This window comes from Protomyctophum bolini, assembly GCF_963924005.1.
Source record: "Protomyctophum bolini genome assembly, chromosome: 20".
In the NCBI taxonomy this organism is placed as follows: domain Eukaryota; kingdom Metazoa; phylum Chordata; class Actinopteri; order Myctophiformes; family Myctophidae; genus Protomyctophum; species Protomyctophum bolini.
In genome coordinates, this window is record NC_137881.1 from 20,161,555 (window position 1) to 20,181,598 (window position 20,044).

At 44.7% G+C, this 20,044-nt stretch overlaps 1 protein-coding gene across 1 annotated transcript in view; it reads left to right on the plus strand.

Moving 5' to 3' along the window:
• LOC308335247 (uncharacterized protein) overlaps positions 1-20,044 on the plus strand; it is a gene marked incomplete at its 5' end in the record, with an annotated part of 159,697 nt that overhangs the window by 93,167 nt on the left and 46,486 nt on the right. Inside the window, one exon of the mRNA XM_080792265.1 lies at positions 7,182-7,280. Coding sequence (XP_080648391.1) covers positions 7,182-7,280 — 99 coding nt within the window. The remainder of the gene's footprint in view (positions 1-7,181; positions 7,281-20,044) is intronic.

Below are 20,044 nucleotides of genomic sequence, written 5' to 3' on the forward strand. Positions count from 1 at the left end.
ATCACAAGCTGTGATGAACTCTTGATGAACTTGTGATGAACTCTTTCATGTAATGTGACTGCATAGTGCATACATCACTATCATAAGGACATGCCTCCTGTCAGAGAAGTGCTGTGGAGGACACCTTTTTTTGTTTAACCAGGACTGCCTGCTTCCACTAGGGCTCTGTATGGGCTCTGTACGCTCTTAGTTTATACATGATTCATGATAACTACTTTTTATATATATGTGATGTATGCCATGCTTTGTTTTTGCTTAATGTAAGTCGCTCTGGATCAAGAGCGTCTGCTAAATGCCTAAATTGAAAATTGTACTTGACCCGCTCCTTTTTTCCCTCTACACCAAATATCTTCAACCAAATTAGAAAAAATACCAAAAATAGTAAGCTCATATGTTCTTATGTTACGGAATGTTCGACTATTTTCGCCAAATTGTTGGCCTCTTATGACATGCCCAGAGAATGGGACGCTACGGTTCAGGTGGTTAAAGTGTTTTCTGCAATGCACCAGGACAGGACCATTTCATTGGCAGAGAGAGTCGGGCCTACATTTTGTACATACCTGGAATAATGTCCTCTGCGTTTAACCCATCAGAAGCGGTGGGCAGCTACTGAGCACTGGGCAGGCGCCCCGGGGAGCAGTTATAGCGTCTTGCTCAAGGACACACTTGGACACGGCACTGGGGAGGAGCCGGGATCAAACCCTTCCGGTTCCCAGGTGACCGCTGGGCTCTACACCCACTGCCACTCTCTACAGTGCTGTGTCTAAAAGTGAGCGCTCGCCATTTCCTCGCATTATGCAGAAGCAAGAGGGGAAAGAAGGCCAGCGGTGCTGTATCTATGGCTCCTTGGAGAATTAACTGAAAGAGATGGAAAAGGTGATTGTAACACTATTCAGACGGATTTCCTTTCCTTTCCTATCATTTTCAGAGGAGCATTTTCATGATTTAGTTCTGCAGATAGTGCTACTAAACTGCAAACCCCCATTTGTCTATAGACATTCGGAGAAACTATTTACATCTACAATCGTATTTGTGTCATTGATAAATGGTGTGCTCTGGGTCATAAGAAGGATTCTCACCGTGTATCTATATTACTGTTCTTCCTTTTAAGTTGGTGGGGTTTGTGGACGCAACAACTCCATGATGACCTTGGTGTGTGTGTGTGTGTGTGTGTGTGTGTGTGTGTGTGTGTGTGTGTGCAGCAGTGCATGTACTGAGGCGTCTCCTTATTGATGTAGGCCTTGCTTCATTAGTTACCGTTCTCAAACTACAAGAGGTTGCAAGGTCGACTTTTTTTTCCTTTTCCAGCAAGCAATTTTCCTGCTCCTCCAAGCATGTGAGCCCATACCCCTCCTCCCCCACCCCTCTCTACCGCTCTCCCTAAATACGACTGAGTGCACTGGAGGACGAGGATAATGCTGAACCAGTGTTGATATCGTCGACTAATGCTATGACGAAAAATGTCCGTCGACTACCTTTTGTCACTGACAAAAACTACATAAATAGAAAGACTAGACTAAAATGTTAGGAAGGGACTAGTGGAGAGATCCGATATAAGTAAAAGACAAGTCAACATTTACACTTGGTGGCATGCTGAAAATAGCCGATCTACAAGTTCACAACGTGTCGCAGTGGAAAGCGTTGTGAGCTTGTAGATCGGCTGTGAGCTTGTAGATCGGCTATTTTCAGAAAGTGTAAAATCGATTATTACGACGGCAAGTCCCACCAAAATACCTTTTAGTCGACTAAATCAACTCTAGATTTAGTCAACTAAAATCTTATGATATTTAGTCTTAACACTAAAACATTCCAGCTGACTAAAACTAAATGAAAACTATTCAAAGCGAAGAGACTATGACCAAAACTAAAACTGAAATTTGCTGCCAAGACACAACGCAATAATATATTGGCTATTTTTGAACGGCGCACTTAAACCCTACAGTCAGAGGACTCTTTCAACTATCACCCAGAGGAGGCGACGTCTCGCCTCTTTTCTGCATGATGTATATAGGCTAGTTAGTTACTTATACTGTAGGCTACTGCTGATCAATACGGAACACTACAGAGCTTTATTCTATATTTAACTGTAACATCAAAAAGCACCACAAACAACCCTTAACCTGAACATTGGTTGGCAACTCGGCATATATGAGGGCATGCTCCCTGGGTGTGGCCAAGGAATGACGTGTACAGTATATACTTTGTTGGTCGCAACGCACGTTGTAAGCTTGTAGATCGGCTATTTTCACCAAATGTTTGCCTATTTATTTTCTCTGAATAGATCGGCTATTTTCAATAAATGTTTGCCTTTTTTTTTGCTGAAAGTTCACCTTTTGTGAGAATAGAGGATCCCTGTGGTTTAATATTTCAAGAATTAACTGTGTGCTGTGTGAGATACCGGTAATGGATTTACTTTAGTGCAAAACACCTCCGTCCTCCCCAACCCCTGCAATGGACTTTTTATGCCATAGTGGGAGTTCATGCATCATTTAGTTATTAAAGAGCAGTTTGCTTCCAGCCTGCTTCAGATTTGATTTTCAGCTTAGTGGATCCTTTTTGTTCAGTCTACCTAAGCTTTTAACTGAACTCGACAGGCATTCCGCTGAGAGACGCAAGATCTGCCTGCAGTTTATGTTGAAAAGGAGACAGCCGACCCTATTTCACTGTACATTAAACCAATTAGAGGGGGTTACGATTACGTGTTGGAAGGATTTACCCAAATGCATGTCAGCAGCATTCATTTAGACATGCATAATTTTCCGATAGAGAATCTGATTTTTAAAATAAACTAAAAGGCGAAACACAGTTGCAGTATATTGATCGTCTCATTTGCCCGGCATCCGGTAATGGTAGATAGTTGAAGCTTATCAGGTGAGTGCCACTGAGTGCAATGCTGCATGTATACATAATGCACACATCAGTCAGCATGTACGCAGGCTTGCCTAGCAGCATGTCCTCAGGGTTGTAGAACATATTAGTGTGTGAGTGATACACTGAGAGGGAGAAGGGTGGTGGTGTTGGTGTGTCTGAAGCAGTGTTGATTTCATCTAATGCTATAATGAAAAATGTTCGTCGACTGCCTTTTTTCACTGACTAACACTAAGTGGAAACTAAATGAAAACGAAGCTACGATGACTAAAACTAAGACTAAATACACTGACGATTTCATCAACAAATAAAAACTAGACAAAAATGTTAGGAAGGGACTAGTGGACAAGCAATCCAGTATACCTGGTAAGTAAAAGACACAAGTCATTTTACATTATTTCTTTTGGTTGCATGCTGAAAAGCGACGCGTTGTGAGCTTCTAAATGAAAACTATAAAGGGACTAAAATGTAAATGTGCTGCCAAAAGCAACACTGGTGTGAAGGGGGGGTTATACTCATACTCTGGTTCCTTGGCCATCAGAAGGACACTCACAGCCACATGTTGTTCCAACCATAGAGTAATAAAAGGATAGAGAGCGAACCGGAGCAACAGCCCCGCCCACGTCCTATTCATTTCGATGGAAGTTGCTCAGTGGCGTTTTGAAGCACCCGGAAGCACGGTCTTCTTCGGCATTTGGACACCGTAAGTGTCCAAAATGCCGCACCAAATGCAGAAGTGCAACCGAGCGCTCATTGTTAAACCCAAGCTGCATGGGGTTTCCTCAGGCAAAATGCAGGGGCCCGCCTGCATTCTCAACTCTGACCAGTAGGGCCACGTGCTTCAACGCTGGAGAGCCTCCCTGGGGGCTTGGGTTCCAACCCCTAGAGGGGGCACCGCCACATCCTGTGCATTCCCAGGCCAGTGCTGCTAATATATATAATAATATCAGCTGTTCTCTGTGTGCAATATGGTTGCCCAATTAAGTAATTAATGTCTCACTATCCAACTCACAAGAGGAGGTTGAATGGACTGAAACCAGCGCTCCCCAAAACAACAGGTTTGGAGATCTGTTGGGAATTGATTACATGAAACAGTCACCCGTGCGACCGCAGTCTCAATCTTTGTAAACAAAGAATTGGTCTATACACAGGGCACCACTCAGCGAAGGACATTACCATAAACCCCACCGCAGGCCAAGACAAAAAATAATAATAAAATAAAAGCATGGACGGAAGAGAGAGTTAGAGGCAGCAGTGGGAGGGAGATGCATGGGAAGGGGGGGGGGGGAAATAATAAACAAGTCAATTCAGTTATAGTCCACAAAGAGATTGCAAAGGTCAAGCCACCACTTGTGAATCACCCATGGGGGTTTTATCACAGAAGATTGGGTTATTAACCCCTCGGTCATACTGACACACCAAGGGCCTCAGAGGGGTGATCAAACAATCTGAGGCCTAGATGACTGAGAAGCAGCAGATTGGCCTTAACGCGTGCACACTGAAGCCCCTTTTCCCCCGGGGTTCGGCTGCTTCCGTTCTTTCTCTTTATTTCCCTGTCTCATTTTGGTTCAGATCCCTAGAAATTGGTTCGGAACTGGAACAAAAAATGACTACTTCTTGCCCTGAAGTGGGAACCAAAGTGGGTGTGTTACTATTCAGGTTGGAATCTGCACTTGTATAAAAGCACCCTGGTGCAAATTGCAAAAATCCAAAAGCATTTTGTGCATTCCAAGTCATGCTGAAACCTCAAACATTAAATGCCATTGATAATGAATGGCCAGTTTTGAGTGTTTGTCCCGGCACAAACATTGAATGGCCATCTTTTACATTGCGTACACACAAACATTGAAGACAAAAGTGAGGATGAAAATTGTGTTTGGCCGGAATGAGATGATGTATGATGATAAGAGCGCCCCTCACTTCACATGGGTGTGATTTTTTTTTAAATATTTGCCAGCCTTGGCCTTGCATTTGTTGAGAGAGCCAGTTAGACTGCAGACGTTCTGATGACCAGGTGATTTGCAGGCCAAGTATTTGCAAATCAGGCACAGAAGTATGATTGGCTGACTGAAATTATAGTGGTAATGGTTTATGTCCTCCTTAGTAAACTCAGAACTGTTTGTCTTGTTTAGTTGAAAATTAATTGGATGGCTGCACATGATTTTTTTCCAGTTTTAAATGCCATGTACAGTACATTGGTTCTGTGCTGCATGCAAATTATGGAATTGCATCTCTGTGTTCAATTTACATCGCAAGTCGGTACACATGGAATGAGATTATTTAGCAGAAGCACACACAGAACGTCCAAACGTGAATCTCTGTGTCCCATATTTTTATGAAACCTGCAAAGAGGGAGAACTTGGCAGACACATTTCTCATTTTTTCCCGCCTCTATCTCACCAAGGATTCTGTGGGCCGTGAATTATTAATTCACTCCTTGTGTTCAATTTGTATGGCTTGTCACTTTCATCAAGTTATATACAGAGAGTCTCACATATACTTCCTTTTAATTCAGCTGCTACTAGTGATGAGTCACCTTGTGCTAAAACGAAAATCTTCTCCCATATATTGCCCCAGTAAATGTAAGATTAGAATAGCTTATTTCTGGTGATTATAAAATGACTTGGAGGTTCTCAGCTGCTACGTTCATGTTGTCAAAGGATTCCTCCCCGAGTATGACCTCGGTGAGTCCGACCTCTGACAGATAGCGTGTCGTCCACAGGGGAGCGAGGGCGCTTATTTTGCAATAATGTCAAGTGGTAAAATGACTCCCTTTCTGTCGTTTCGTATCAAATTGTCTTGACAGAGGATGGAGAGGAGTCACTTGACCCCTGTCACACCGGGCAGTTATTACATGTTTTGAGTCCATCGCTTATTTTCCTCTCTCCGTCTGTGGTCAGTGGTTTGCAATGACAGTATGTGTGTGTGTGTGTGTGTGTGTGTGTGTGTTCGCTATAGGGGAATCAAATGGTTCAAAAGCAAAGCTCCCCAGGGTGGATTATTTATACACCACGGCCTGTTACCACCAACCATTCGCAATGGACTGGACCAGGATTACTGCTTTTCAACCACATGAACCCTATAGCATTCCCCATTCCAACCACATGAACCCTATAGCATTCCCCTTTTCAACCACATGAACCCTATAGCATTCCCCATTCCAACCACATGAACCCTATAGCATTCCCCATTCCAACCACATGAACCCTATAGCATTCCCCATTCCAACCACATGAACCCTATAGCATTCCCCTTTCCGGGCATGTCATAATAAAAACCGGACATTCGGGGGATATATTATAGAACGTTTGCTGAGAAAAGCCGATGCGAGTATTTCATTTGCCACTCACCTATGCAGGTAAAAGCAGCGGAACATTGGTGTGGCACGTTCTGTAAGACTGTGCTACATCAACAATATAATAACAAGATAATAACCAGTAAGACGCCCTGAGGGCGAGAGGTGACCTCGCCCTAAAGGGCACGCATCCGCCTGGGTGACGGCAGACTGCTGGGCGAGCGCTGGCGCTTTGGCATGGGGGGTCAGATCAACATATGGAATGAATTCTGTGCTGGCCATATATGATGAGGTGAGATCAACATATGGAATGTCAGAACAGGAAGGACGAGTGGGGAATGGTCAACATAATGGAATGGAATGTCAGAACAGGCCAGCTCCATATGGAGATCTAAGGGTTTGAGGTCAGATCTAGAGTTGCTGGCCGGCTCCATATATTCAGATCTAGGTGATGATCCAGTTTTTTCCATGTATCCAGGGTTAGATGAGGTCAGTGTCATGATCTTCATATATGGGGATGGCCATATAGTGGCGTGATGTGTCACAAGGCGTGATGTCACGAGGCGTGACCATATATGGAGGTGTGATGTCACGAGGCGTGACCGCATATGGAGGCGTGACGTGATGCAGGTTCACAGCACATTCATAGTATTCATAATGCTGGACGGAAATATACTGGGTTGATTGCGAACGCAGTGAGCACTTACTATGAGACCTAGCAGATCATGTCTGTGTGTCTGTGTGTGTGTGTGTGTGTGTGTGTCTGTCTGTCTGTCTGTCTGTCCCGCTATCCAAATATGGAGTGTGTTGCATCAGCAATCACTCAGCTCCATATATGGGCACAAAAGGGGCCAGGTCCACTCAGCTCCATATATGGGCACAAAAGGGGCCAGTGATTTGTTTGTTGTGGACCTGGCCCCTTTTGTGCCCATATATGGAGCTGAGTGCGTTCGCTTCCCGCGTTCGCGCGTCTTACTCGTAATAATAATAATCAATTCCGTCTCTCTTTCCTTCACAGAAAACTAAACTCTGCAGTGCTGCCTTGCAAGAGAAAAACCTCCTGAAGAACCATGACCTGATCACCAGCCACAGCCTGAAGGAGTCCAAGTATGAGCAGGTATGAGAGCTATACATGAACACACACATAAAGACACGGCACGCACGCACGCACGCACGCGTCGTCACCTGTCGACCAGAGTGAGGCTCAGTGGTGGAAAGTAACTAAGTACCCCCCCTCCTCCCCCAGTTTTGAAGCACCCGGAAGACTGCCAGAAGTATAATTGCGAATGCAGTGAGCACTTACTATGAGACCTAGCAGATCATGTCTGTGTGTGCGTGTCTGTCTGTCTGTCTGTCTGTCTGTCTGTCTGTCCCGCTATCCAAATATGGAGTGTGTTTCATCAGCAATCACTCAGCTCCATATATGGGCACAAAAGGGGCCAGGTCCACTCAGCTCCATATATGGGCACAAAAGGGGCCAGTGATTTGTTTGTTGTGGACCTGGCCCCTTTTGTGCCCATATATGGAGCTGAGTGCGCTCGCTTCCCGCGTTCGCGCGTCTTACTCGTAATACTGGCTCGTTAGGCAGTATCCTGTTCTAGTGAGGCTCCGAGGGGTGGGGGTGGATGTATGGTCAGGTATAACTGTTCTAGTGAGGCTCTGAGGGGTGGGGGTGGGAGGTGTGGTCAGTATCCTGTTCTAGTGAGGCTCAGAGGGGTGGGGGCGGGATGTATGGTCAGGTATAACTTGATAAAATGAATATAATAATCTATCTGGCACGTCCCCCGGAAGACACGGGAGATGGCAATGGGGTTGAGGCTGCTGGAAGGATTGAGATGTCGCCTGCTGCCCGTGCTCAAGGTTGTCTGCTCCGAAACATTATAAATACTGAGACACATTATTTTGGAATTACCTCTACGGGCCGGCCCTCCCTCCCTGCCGCCTGCCTCCGTCCCTCCTGCCTGCCCCCCCTCCCCCATACAGGCTCACGAGAGAGGCAGGCGTACTTAGAGACCTGATATATTTTAAACACTAATGTGCTGTTCACTGAAGCATCATGGGTGCCAAGATTGACACCATTTTTTACGCACCCTCCCATTAGTGTCACTCAGCCCCCAACGCGGCACATTAAAATAAACTAATGACGTTTTTCCTCAGCAAATGTCTGCACGAAGTATTAGTTCAGAGGAGTGGCTCTGTACTTTGCTGCTTTCACCTCAAAATGTGGCACGGGCAAAAGTTCTCACTGTGTCAAAAAAAAGAAAAAGACAGTCGTTTTATTTTTTGGGGGCACTCAGGGAAAATGAAACTGACAGCAGGGGTTTTGGATAGCAAGAGAAAATCTCTGTGGCGACAGGAATTGAAAAGGCATTGGCTTGTTCCACCGGTGCTGGCCGGAGTTACTTTATTTAGGCTCCGCAGTGGCGCAGGGGAGACGGATCAGTGTCACCATGGCTGACATAGGCAGGCGCGAGGCTTTAGCTGTTAGCCCAGGGCCGTCCCTACTGCTCCCGTGGCCTGGATAGGATAGACAGGTAGAGCCCGGGCCAGTGTGCACTGTGCAGCATGCAGACTCTCCGGACACCGCCCTGGAACAACTGAAGGGGAAATTGAAATGTTGCTGCTGTTCCGCACGGTCGAGCTTATATAGCCAGGACTGACACCACCTGCTGCTGGCCCTGTTCAACACAGAATTCCAGGCATTTTTTTTGTTTGTAACTAAATCTTTTATATATTTCGTCTGACTATTCTATTGTGCAAAGCAAAGGTCTTCTATTTACCATCCCTGCACCTCCCAAAGTGTGGGTCCATGACCCCAGGGGGCGCCAAGGGGCCAATTAGATAGGAAAGGAAACAACGGGGAAAATAATTATATAATCTATTATATATATATATATATATATATATATATTATATATATATATATATAATATTAGAAACTAGCACAAAAAACACATTTGGCAACAGAGGGTTGCATCCAGAAAGCTATAGCTATATGTGGGCAATGGGCATGGCAAGGTTTGGGGACCACCAGTTCACCAGGGGCTCTCCTGCCTATGTGTAGGAAAATAAAATAAAAACGCCATGGCTGAGCGTCTTATCGATTTGCGTCTATTTTTTTTTCCACAAGAGGCTGATGGACTCTATAGCTGATTATATACATGAATCACCAGCGGGGGGTGGGGGGTTGGGTAGGGCGCTCTTTGAAACGTGTAGGCGGAGAAGATGAAGAGGCCACCGAAGTGACGTAAATAACACTGTGCACGCATGTGACAGCAGCACAGAGCACAAGACAGATCCGATCGCCGGAGAAAATGCTGAAGTGTTATCTATAGGCCCCACGGATTCCCAAAATGAAGCCGTTGGTTGTTGTGGTTCTTTATCGTTTTGCAATGCTCAGCCATGTCTCCTTACATTTATTTTTACCCACCACCGCCACCGTCCTCTCTCTCCTGCTTTCTTTCTCTCTCTATATCTTTCAATGTCCCCACAGCTGCGTATACACGTCTTGTCACTGTGCTGAATATGCTGTATATCACGTCGACTGTGGTTGCCGCTCACGCGTTGTATTCCATCAGCGGCATTGTCTGTTAATCAACTGTACCTCTCTGATGCACACATCACTCAGGACCGATCTGTCAGATGTGTCTCACTGCTTGCTCTCCCGGTTCTCTACGTCCCTTAAACACGCATCAGTGTCAGCTATCAAATTAAATCATCGCTTAGTACGGAATCTACGATGGATACAAGACTCGGGTTTAGGAAGTCTCATATTTACCACCAGCCACCTGCAACGACCATCATTTGTTTTAACCTGCAAGGCTTCAAGTTGGCTGGGCTGTGTAATTAAAACAAAAATATATGAAAATCACGAGGCCTGGAGAAAATCTGATGCAATTTTGACCCGAAAAGGGACTCTTAATGAGAAAACAAGCTTGTGTTGGTGTACTCACCGGGGCCTTCTCCATTATGAATAGGCTGGCCGCCTATACATTACAGCAAGAAATTCAACATGTCTGCAAGGGGTACTTGGGGAAATCACATTCCTTCGTGTGTGGGAGTGTTGCTTTTTATTACCTGCCTCAGAGCTTCAAATCCAATTCCATCTCCCCGCTTCTCCCTGGGCCTTCCTCTGTCAGAGAGCGGAGAGAACATTGGAAAGGAAGTGTATAGCTGCCGCCTTATGGGCGGAATGGCTGGAGTAGCCTGCAGGTGACTCTAAATTAAGGCTCCTCATTAAAACACATTCAGACCGCACGACGTGTGGAAACGTCATACTGTAGCTAATCCAACCGACGTGTGTACACGTCCTAACGCTTTTTCATTGATATCAAACGGAGAAAAATATATTCAGAATTCTTTCTTTTTTGGGGGGGGGGGGGGGTTTGCCTATACTTCTGCAATGTACTCCTTGCTTTTCGCGCATGCGCGCTGCCATTCACTTCCCTAGCTGTTTATGGATCAGAAATAAAGGCTCACCGAGCATAATCTATGGAGCTCTCCGTGGTTTTGGCCAGATGGCTGATACTTCTGTCTTCATTTCTGACTTCAACATGCCTCTCGCCCAGAATAGAGATATAGATAGAGAGACTTTATCGTAGTGATCGCAAGGTAAGCAAGCAACATTATGCCTCCTGGTTTTTGTACGGAACGGAAGCCCCCGGCTTTCAGAGTAAAAGCTGCCATATATCTGCCCGGTACCCGGAGCTGATTGTGTTAAGGCATCCATCACATCTCCATGTGTCGTAGTAGGTCCTAAATGTGTACATTGGTCTCCTGGCTGGCTGGCAGACTATAGAACCATACTAGGCAACTAGGCTGTGTTGATTTCGTCGACTAATACTGTGACAAAACATTCTTTTTCACTGACGAGAAAACTTTAATGGAAACCAATTGGAAACTAAGCTATGATGACTAAAACTAAGACTAAATATACTGAGAAGTTTGTCAACAAATAAAAACGATAGACTAAAATGTTAGTGAAAGGATGTTAGTGAACAAGAGATCCAGTATAAGTCATTTTACACTTGGTCGCATGCTGCGCGGTGCGTTGTGAGCTTGTAGATCAGTAAGTGTAAAATCTGTCATTACGACGGCATCACGGCCCGCCAACATAGAAAATACAAACACTAATACATTCCAGGTGACTAAAACTAAATGAAAACTATTCAAAAGACTATAATTATGACTAAAACTAAAATCTAAATTTGCTGTAAAAAACAACACTGCAACTAGGTTTATTTTTATAGCACCTTTCAAGTACAAGACTGTGGCGGGCGGCCCCTGTCAGCAGGGAGTGTTAGGTGGGAGGGGTAGGACGAAGGCTCCATGTCCTCCCGGTGGGGGCTCCTCACCGGGAGGCAGAAATGTGTGTGGGGAGGAATCAAATGGCATACAACTTGCTCTGAATCTCAGAGACTAGTGCATGTCTACAGTATACCAATAACACAGTTGGTGGTCATTTCAAGCAACATGACGTTGATATCTGATCATTTTTGTGGGGAGACCTGAAAAAAACACAGCGTAGTTGAGTCTTATGAAGATGAATGCATAATTCTTTCCTAATCTTGCTGAGAGTCTCTCAGCAAGATTAGGAAAGAATTCTCAGTGAGAGACATAAGTCTTTTAATCCTTGATATATTTCTTAAGGTGATAGTATAGGCATGACTTTGTAATTGTGTTAATGTAGAGCTTGAAATTCAGATCCATGATAACACCAAGATTTCTAGCTTGGTTTGTGGTTTTAAAATAGTACTGATTGTACTGCACATATTTCATATTACTCTGCATGGATTTGTTATAGCTATACTGTTTGAAAACATTTGATTTAAAAGGTCAAGAGAGATTGCTGCTTTATTTTATAGCCTTTTTGGCTGATTGGTGATTCTGATTGTTTGAATATGCAGCTGAAAAAGACTGATGAGAGCAGGCCTGGAATTTCATCCTTTTAGGGGCAAGGCCACTTGGCCTTTAGTGTGGTCAACTTTTTGAGGGCACAAGGCCAAGTGCCAGGGCATGAAGGCCATCAATTAAAAAATGATTTGAAGTCCCCGGTCATAATTATTCTAGCTTAAAGGTTAAGGATTACATTTATTTATTTATTTTTCAAGGCGAACATTGGTTCAGAACAGTGCTTCTTAAATAAATAATCACAGCTTTAAATAACAAAATATAAGTAGCTACTGTTGTAAAATATTGTAAACAATATTGGGTCCCAATCCAGAGATGAAAATCATAATGAAATGGCCTAGGACCCTGTCGGGCTGTCACCCTAGGCTAATTCATATAACTTTAATTTGGGGGGCATTGTACCATTGTACCAATGGACACAAAGTAGTCACTGTCCTTAAGTATGATTCAAATCAACTAGACAGAAGACTCCCATTCAATTACTCTACTATTGTCTATTGTTGTTTTTTTGTTTCAACTTTTTATTCAATTATATTTCAAAGACACATTTTTGTACTTTGTACTCCACCATATTTAAATGTTGTTGTTCCTTCTTACTTTTAAGTATAGCTTTGAAGCTAGCTGTTGAATGTTTCTGTCATCGGGCCTGTGTCACCTCATTTGAGATGGACAGTACTTTAGAAGCAATTAAGTCCCAAAAAAGTGTTCATCTACATCTGAATGGACGTTGTTACATCAAGATGAAAAGATGATCGTACTTTCCTTGTTGAAAGGCTTCGCTTGGTTGCAAATGAATACAAGTTTGTCTCTCTGAAAGCGGCCGTGCACACACACACACACACACACACACACACACACACACACACACACACACACACACACACACACACACACACACACACAGTATACTTTGACTCAAGCATTGGAATTATATTATAATTATATTATATATTATATATATATTATCCACCACTTGCACAGCATATGAGTATGAACTCAACTGTGACAATTCTGTGTTGGAGTGTGGAAGGCCTGGCCCATGACGTGAATTTGGAGAGCTTGTATTGTGTTTTTGCGGGGGGGGGGGGGGGGGGGGGGTTTCATACAGCACAGCCGCAGCCTTTATGAGGTGGAGAATGCTGAAGCAGCCATTCGCGGCGAGAGACAGCCCAGGCAGCCAGTGCCAGTGTGCCCTGTTTACATTCAGGGGGGCTCAGAGAATATTCCCTTGGCCGACTTATCCTGCCGAAACAGCGGCCACACTTGGCCAACAGAGCTGTGATTTTTCCGGGGCCGCGGGAGCTCCAGGGCTGGCGCAGGCTTTAGCGGGGGAATAGGTGAGAAATCCGGGCTCCCACCGTTGGGCTGGGGATCCCTGAGTAGAATTGCTGAAAGGCTGATGCGAGCGTGAGAGGAGGAGGAGTGAGAACGCAGAGAGGCTGGCAGAGGGGAAGTGGTGGTGGCGGTGGGAGAGGGAGGGGGTGAGAACAAGGAGCTCAAGGCAGAATGTCCATCAAAACCGCTGCGGTGCGTTTAGGCACATCACCACTGGGACAAATGTGGTGCAGGGGATGCAGTGAGATCATGTGATCATGTGCACAATACCACATTACATATAGCACACACATTTACACGTAAAGTATCATGATAGAATGGCACTGTAGTGAAGGGGGAAAACACCCATTTGCTAGCAAATGATGGGTATACTGTGGAGAAATGATTGAATGGTGCCTTTGATTATGGAAAATAGGAGATCAAAAAAAGCAATGAGTTCTCAGAGGAAATTACTATGGTGACCGTGTCAATGTTCGACTCGAGAGAAAACACAAAATATTGCACTCCTAATTGACAACTTCGGTTGATGTGATGGAATCCTATTCCGCCACATTAGGATCATCCAGGTTTACTGCACTTATTAATGACATCGCGCCAAATCTACATTCAAGGGCTTCAAAAGGGAATAGAATTATGAGGGGAAATTACAAGGCAAGTGAGTTTTGGTCCCACATGGGGAATTAAGCTTATTATCTGTGACAACCTGTCAGCCTGAGAGAACTCAAATATGAGCACAAAGAAAAAAAGAACAGAGGGCGACGGAGAGGGAAAGGGGCGTTTAAAGAAATCTTCTTCTACTTCTCCAGTGTCCCCTCGGCAATCAAAAGCCTTGCATTAAATGGACGAGGACAACTTTGATTTGACAGGCTTGATCTCAATTGCACAGCCAGCTATTATTTTGTGAGCTCCCAGCATTTGTTTGGGCAGCGTTCTAAATGAAGACTTCCACCGTTAAATGATATATTGAGCATTAGATTAAATTCCTTAAGGAGGCAGTTCCGACTAAATGGGATACATGACGCCTGCGTGCCACGGAGAGCACCTCAATTATGAATTACAATTAATACCACTGCATTCCCTGTGTGTCACTCTTTACCCTTGTAGGAGCAACTCATAATAAACAATGGGGAAGAAATCAAATCATATATTACCTTTCCTTAACCGAGTTCACCCCATTACAGACACTTAAACCAATTTAAGGCAATTGCAATACTCTCTGGAAAAGACGGTCAGATGCAATTAGTGAGACTGATGGCAAATTAGACAGAATTATCACGCAATCTGATTTAATGGGGCTGGAGTGGTGGCCGCGTCGTGTGCGCCTCCATGATATCAGTTGGGGGGGGGGGGGGGGTGTCCTCCGACAGAATCTTCTGCCGACTCTGACCTGACCTGCCTATAGACGCGGGCTAGGGGTATAGCGGTGCAAAAAGGCACAGCTAGCATAGCCTAAGAAGAACTTCAGAAAGGAGCGGTGTCTTAGAAGTTTGTAAGTTAAAGCCCATCCCCAGCATTTAAATTACTTTCCCTGAGCTTTATAGAGCCTCAGCTGCTGCTGTGTGAAAGATTTGTGCTTTTTCTTTTTTATGGTGTCTTTCACCGAGCAAGAAAATAAAAACGTGTGTGCACTATATGTTTAGCCGAGTGCCAACCCAGTAAGTGCAGTACGTGCCGTCCATTTTTTTTAACAATTAAAGAATTATATTAACTCTGCTGTTTGGCCACAGAAGCCATTGCAGATGTAGAACTCTAGTACAAAGACGTCTCCGGCAGACTCGGTACTCCCAGGCTATACATGTATCTGTTAAATAGTCCAGAAGGAACGGGAGGAGGATGGGAAACATTTTTTTTGGCAGCTCATTCCTCGGCTTTGTGTCGGCCCACTGACATCTGCTACATTTGCATGGCAGCTGGAGATCCCGGGATTAAGCGCTTACAACAGTATTGCCATATCTCATTTAACAACATAATCATCTTATGAAGAAGGTGACGCTTCATCCCTGATGCTTTGCAAAGCTTGGCATGCAGTTTCCTCTCTTCCCCCCCCTCTCTCGCTTTCACTCTCTCGCTTTCACTCTCTCGCTTTCACTCTGTCTGTCTGTCTGTCTGTCTGTTTGTCTGTCTGTCTGTCTGTCTGTCTGTCTGTCTGTCTGTCTGTCTGTCTGTCTGTCTGTCTGTCTGTCTGTCTGTCTGTCTGTCTGTCTGTCTGTCTGTCTGTCTGTCTGTCTGTCTGTCTGTCTGTCTGTCTGTCTGTCTGTCTGTCTGTCTGTCTGTCTGTCTGTCTGTCTGTCTGTCTGTCTGTCTGTCTGTCTGTCTGTCTGTCTGTCTGTCTGTCTGTCTGTCTGTCTGTCTGTCTGTCTGTCTGTCTGTCTGTCTGTCTGTCTGTCTGTCTGTCTGTCTGTCTGTCTGTCTGTCTGTCTGTCTGTCTGTCTGTCTGTCTGTCTGTCTGTCTGTCTGTCTGTCTGTCTGTCTGTCTGTCTGTCTGTCTGTCTGTCTGTCTGTCTGTCTGTCTGTCTGTCTGTCTGTCTGTCTGTCTGTCTGTCTGTCTGTCTGTCTGTCTGTCTGTCTGTCTGTCTGTCTGTCTGTCTGTCTGTCTGTCTGTTTGTCTGTCTGTCTGTCTGTCTGTCTGTTTGTTTTTTGGATTACAACACGCCGTCTCTGCTCATGCACAAACTATACCTATACCTGTGAATATTCAATCAACAATTCCCCCGTGGATGTGGAATTTAAATAAAACTAAAACTATGCAAGCCTAGTTAAGCCGGACCCGGGATACCGGCCAGTAGGGATGTGTTATTGTATGAAAATGCTGGAGGGCTTTTAATTTGAAACCACGGACACAGGAAGCATTCGAGACTTACCTGTTTCATCCTGACTGCAGTAGTGCTGCTATGACAACTGCGTTTCCCTCACCATCAATAATGGTCTATATCTATATATCGTTGCTGTCGGGCAGAAACATTATCTCCATATTCTAACTTTTAAAACGTTCTTAAATGAACGCTCCTACTTGATCATACTACAGCATCACATCAAAGCATCATAGCAGTTCTGGCGAGCTCGAAACATGGTGAGAAGCGACGCGTTTTGAGCTGGTCGATCTGCTACTTTTGAATTTGAATCTTGAAAAGTAACAGTTTTGGACAAGAGATAGCCTACATAGTGTGGTTGGCGGCCAATCAGATTGTTGAGTGTGACTTTGACAGTGTAGTAACCCCGTGGCAACCGTAGTGATGTGAAATGTATTTGTGTCCGTTAAGTCTATTTATATATGTGGGTTTTTTTTCTTCTTGGTGATAGAACGAATAAATACTTCACCCCTTGTTCACTTACTGGTGGCCTATACACACTACACATACTGTACCTGACTGATTTATTGATCTTGAGCCATTTCACATGAGCATGCTGCTAATGCGCAAACACAGTATCCATCCATCCATCCATTTATTTTGCTTCAGAGTTAGCAATGAGGAACTCAATGTCATTCTCAAGTGAAATTCAGGGGGAAAAAAACATGGTTAACTTTGCTGAACAAAATTGCAAGCATTGGGGATGGTACTTTTTCCCCTAAAAAGAAGCCTGGAGACATCCGCCCCATTACAAAGCTTAAACACGTGACTCTGGGAAATAAGGAACGTTGGGGAAGTATAAGGAAATTCAGTGATCACTGTGAGATTTTCATTTCAAAACCATCTCTTTTCGCAGAAAAAGAAGCACACTTTTATTCTGCTTTGTTTGAATAGGAGACATGACCTTTCTGTGTATAATCTTTCATGGTATAATGGCTTTAGGTAGACATGCACAAAAAGACAGTTGTATAAAAAGGCTCCTGAATGGTCTGCATTTACATACATAGCGCTTTTATCCATTTATTCACAATGTGCACTACATTACATTCATCCTTACGCACGCACACACACACCAAGGGACATACAGTATGAACTATGCGGGCACCAACCATCATGAGCGGTTAGGGGTATAGTGTCTTGCCCAGGTACACTTTTTTTTTAAATATATATATTTTTTATCCCAAGATTTTGTAACCCAGGGGGAGGCAGTTTAGTGACCAGGATTACTGCATGTTTTTTGTGAGGGTACCTACCCTAGGGGACACGGGGAGAACATGCAAACTCCACACAGAAAGGCCCTTTAGCCAACCCCGCCTTCGGGTATGGGCACTGATGATGCGGAGGAGGAAACACGCCGCCAGCACCCACAGCGTGCCCAGGGACACTTTGACAAAGAAGTGCCTATAGGCATCAAACTTCAAGGTGGGGATCAACCTGAGAAACTTCATGTGCCCAGACAGCTGCTCTCTGTAGTTCCTACACTTTTTCTCTGCTTGAAGGTCTGCTTTTTTTTTGGTATTGGTAAGACCTGCTTGGTCAGAGAGGGATGAATAATAGCCCTCAGGTTGCCTGGAGAAAGTCTGGTTTTGTTTTTCTCTTTGCTACAGTATAGTCTGGCTCCCTTGTCTGCTTTCCCCCCCTCTTGCCTGTGATTGAATCTAGGACCACTCGTCCTGGCATATTGACCCAGTCTCCCTATCCCCCCCATGTTTATTTCATGGAGAAAAGCACAATATCGGAGTCATCAGATGGCGGCATGATGCGAGATAGCAGCCCGGTGCGAATGTGCTGATGCCGTCAAGCCTCCGTTCACTTCGCTCCAGCCGCACTGGCACGCCATTCATATATTTTTTGCTTTTACAGCCTTTCTGTCGCAAGCAGAGAACAAATTGGCTTGACAGAGAGGCCTCTACGGCGCTCCACAGACGGACAGATGGTTGAAGAGATTGTACTCTCTTCTCATATGTTACGCGCAACAAGACTGCGGAGCAGCACATAAGAAATGCATTGCTCTCATAACATTGACAATGCTAGGCCTGGGTCCATGCTGAATGTTTATCTCCGTTAGTGGTGGTGTGATGATCATATATCAGATATTTTACTGTGCTGTAGTATTGCTGACTCTGGGGGTGTTTATGCATTTCTGCGGGGTTTGGGTTATAGAAGAAGATCACATCCATAACCATGTTGAACTGGCCTCCCGGCTGCCAGGCCATGCTGCTCGTCAATAAACCAAAGATACAACTGGATAATTCATCTATCACAATGATGACTTTCCTCAGTCACTGTCGTCTCCACATCTCCATATCCAACCTGTTGAAATTGTTTAGCATTTTAAGCTACTCCTTGATAGACGTGTTAAGCAACATATCGTCCGTCATTCTGGGCTTGTCATAATAGGCAGAGGTTTGGCGAAAATAGTCAATCTACCGTCTCGCAACATGATTGCAGATCCCCTTTTGGTAGAGATTTGGGATACGGGGAACAAAGGAGGGTACCGATTATATAGAACCTGGAGGACACCAGTCAATGAAGTATATGGGGCACACGCACAGTATTCGGCTACAGAGAAGACTAGTCGGGCTTGCGTGAAAATTTGTGTCCTGGCATAGAACCCTCAGGTTGTAACAGCGAGGTGGTGGATAAGTGAAACCCTTTATGTCCCTTTGGCCCCATCACCTCAATCAGCCATCAAGTCTGTAGTACAGACTTGATGGCTGATGGCTGTCACTGTACAGACTCTGTACAGTGACAAAGATGTCCCTCCCCACCCAGCTTCCCAACATGGCCAATTGTGTTTGTGTAAATTTTCTCGCTTTTGTCTCTTCAAATTACACAACGCTTGTCACACTGTTTGCGGTATGGGTTTTTCTCCAGTATGAATACACTGGTGTCTCTTCGGGTTATCTGACCGACTGAAACTCTATTATTTATTTATTTTTATTTTTTGTGGCTCTCGCCTTTTATTTTATATTTTCTTCATGGAGGGACAGACAATAGGCTGACAGGAAATGGGGAGAGAGATGGGGGGAAGACATGCAGTAAAGGCCGTCGGGATCAGGAGTCGAACCCGCGGCACACTGCCAGACTGGATTACCAGCCAAGGTGCCTTGTGGATACGTTGGTGTGTCTTCAGATTACATATCTCATGGAAACTCTTGTCACAGTGCTTACAATAGAAAGGTCTTTCTCCAGTGTGGATACACTGGTGTGCCTTCAGACGATGTAAATGATGTAAACTCTTGCCACAGTGTTTACAGCGGTATGGTTGTTCTCCAGTGTGAATACCCTGGTGTCTCTACAGGTTACTGAAACTCTTGAAAAAATTGTAAATTTGCCATGAAAATGCGGTGCACTTTGAGATCAAAATTAAGAGATACATAAAAAAATAAAATCTTCTCCCTGTGACGAGGCCCCCTCAGTGGTTGAGGCCCCAAGCGACCGCTTGGTTCGCCTATGCCTAGAACCGGCCCTGCTGTTGTGGACTGAAAGATCTTGGTTCATCTGTGTCTCCTTACATTTTTCGCAATCGCGGTGCCCCCTATGGATGAAAATGGGATTGCTTTTGGCTCTGTGTTGATGCCATCCCTTGCGTTCATGATTTGTGGCATTCTTTGTAAAATAGGCCCCTCCCACTAAAGGGAAAGGATACAAAACCATAAACCTGCAAAACCCCATATATGGACAGAACAATCCTGATACTGGCATAGACTCCATTGGCTCCATTTGACCATGCCTGACATGGAACCCCATATATGGGCATAAAAGAGACACGTAGACATGAGAT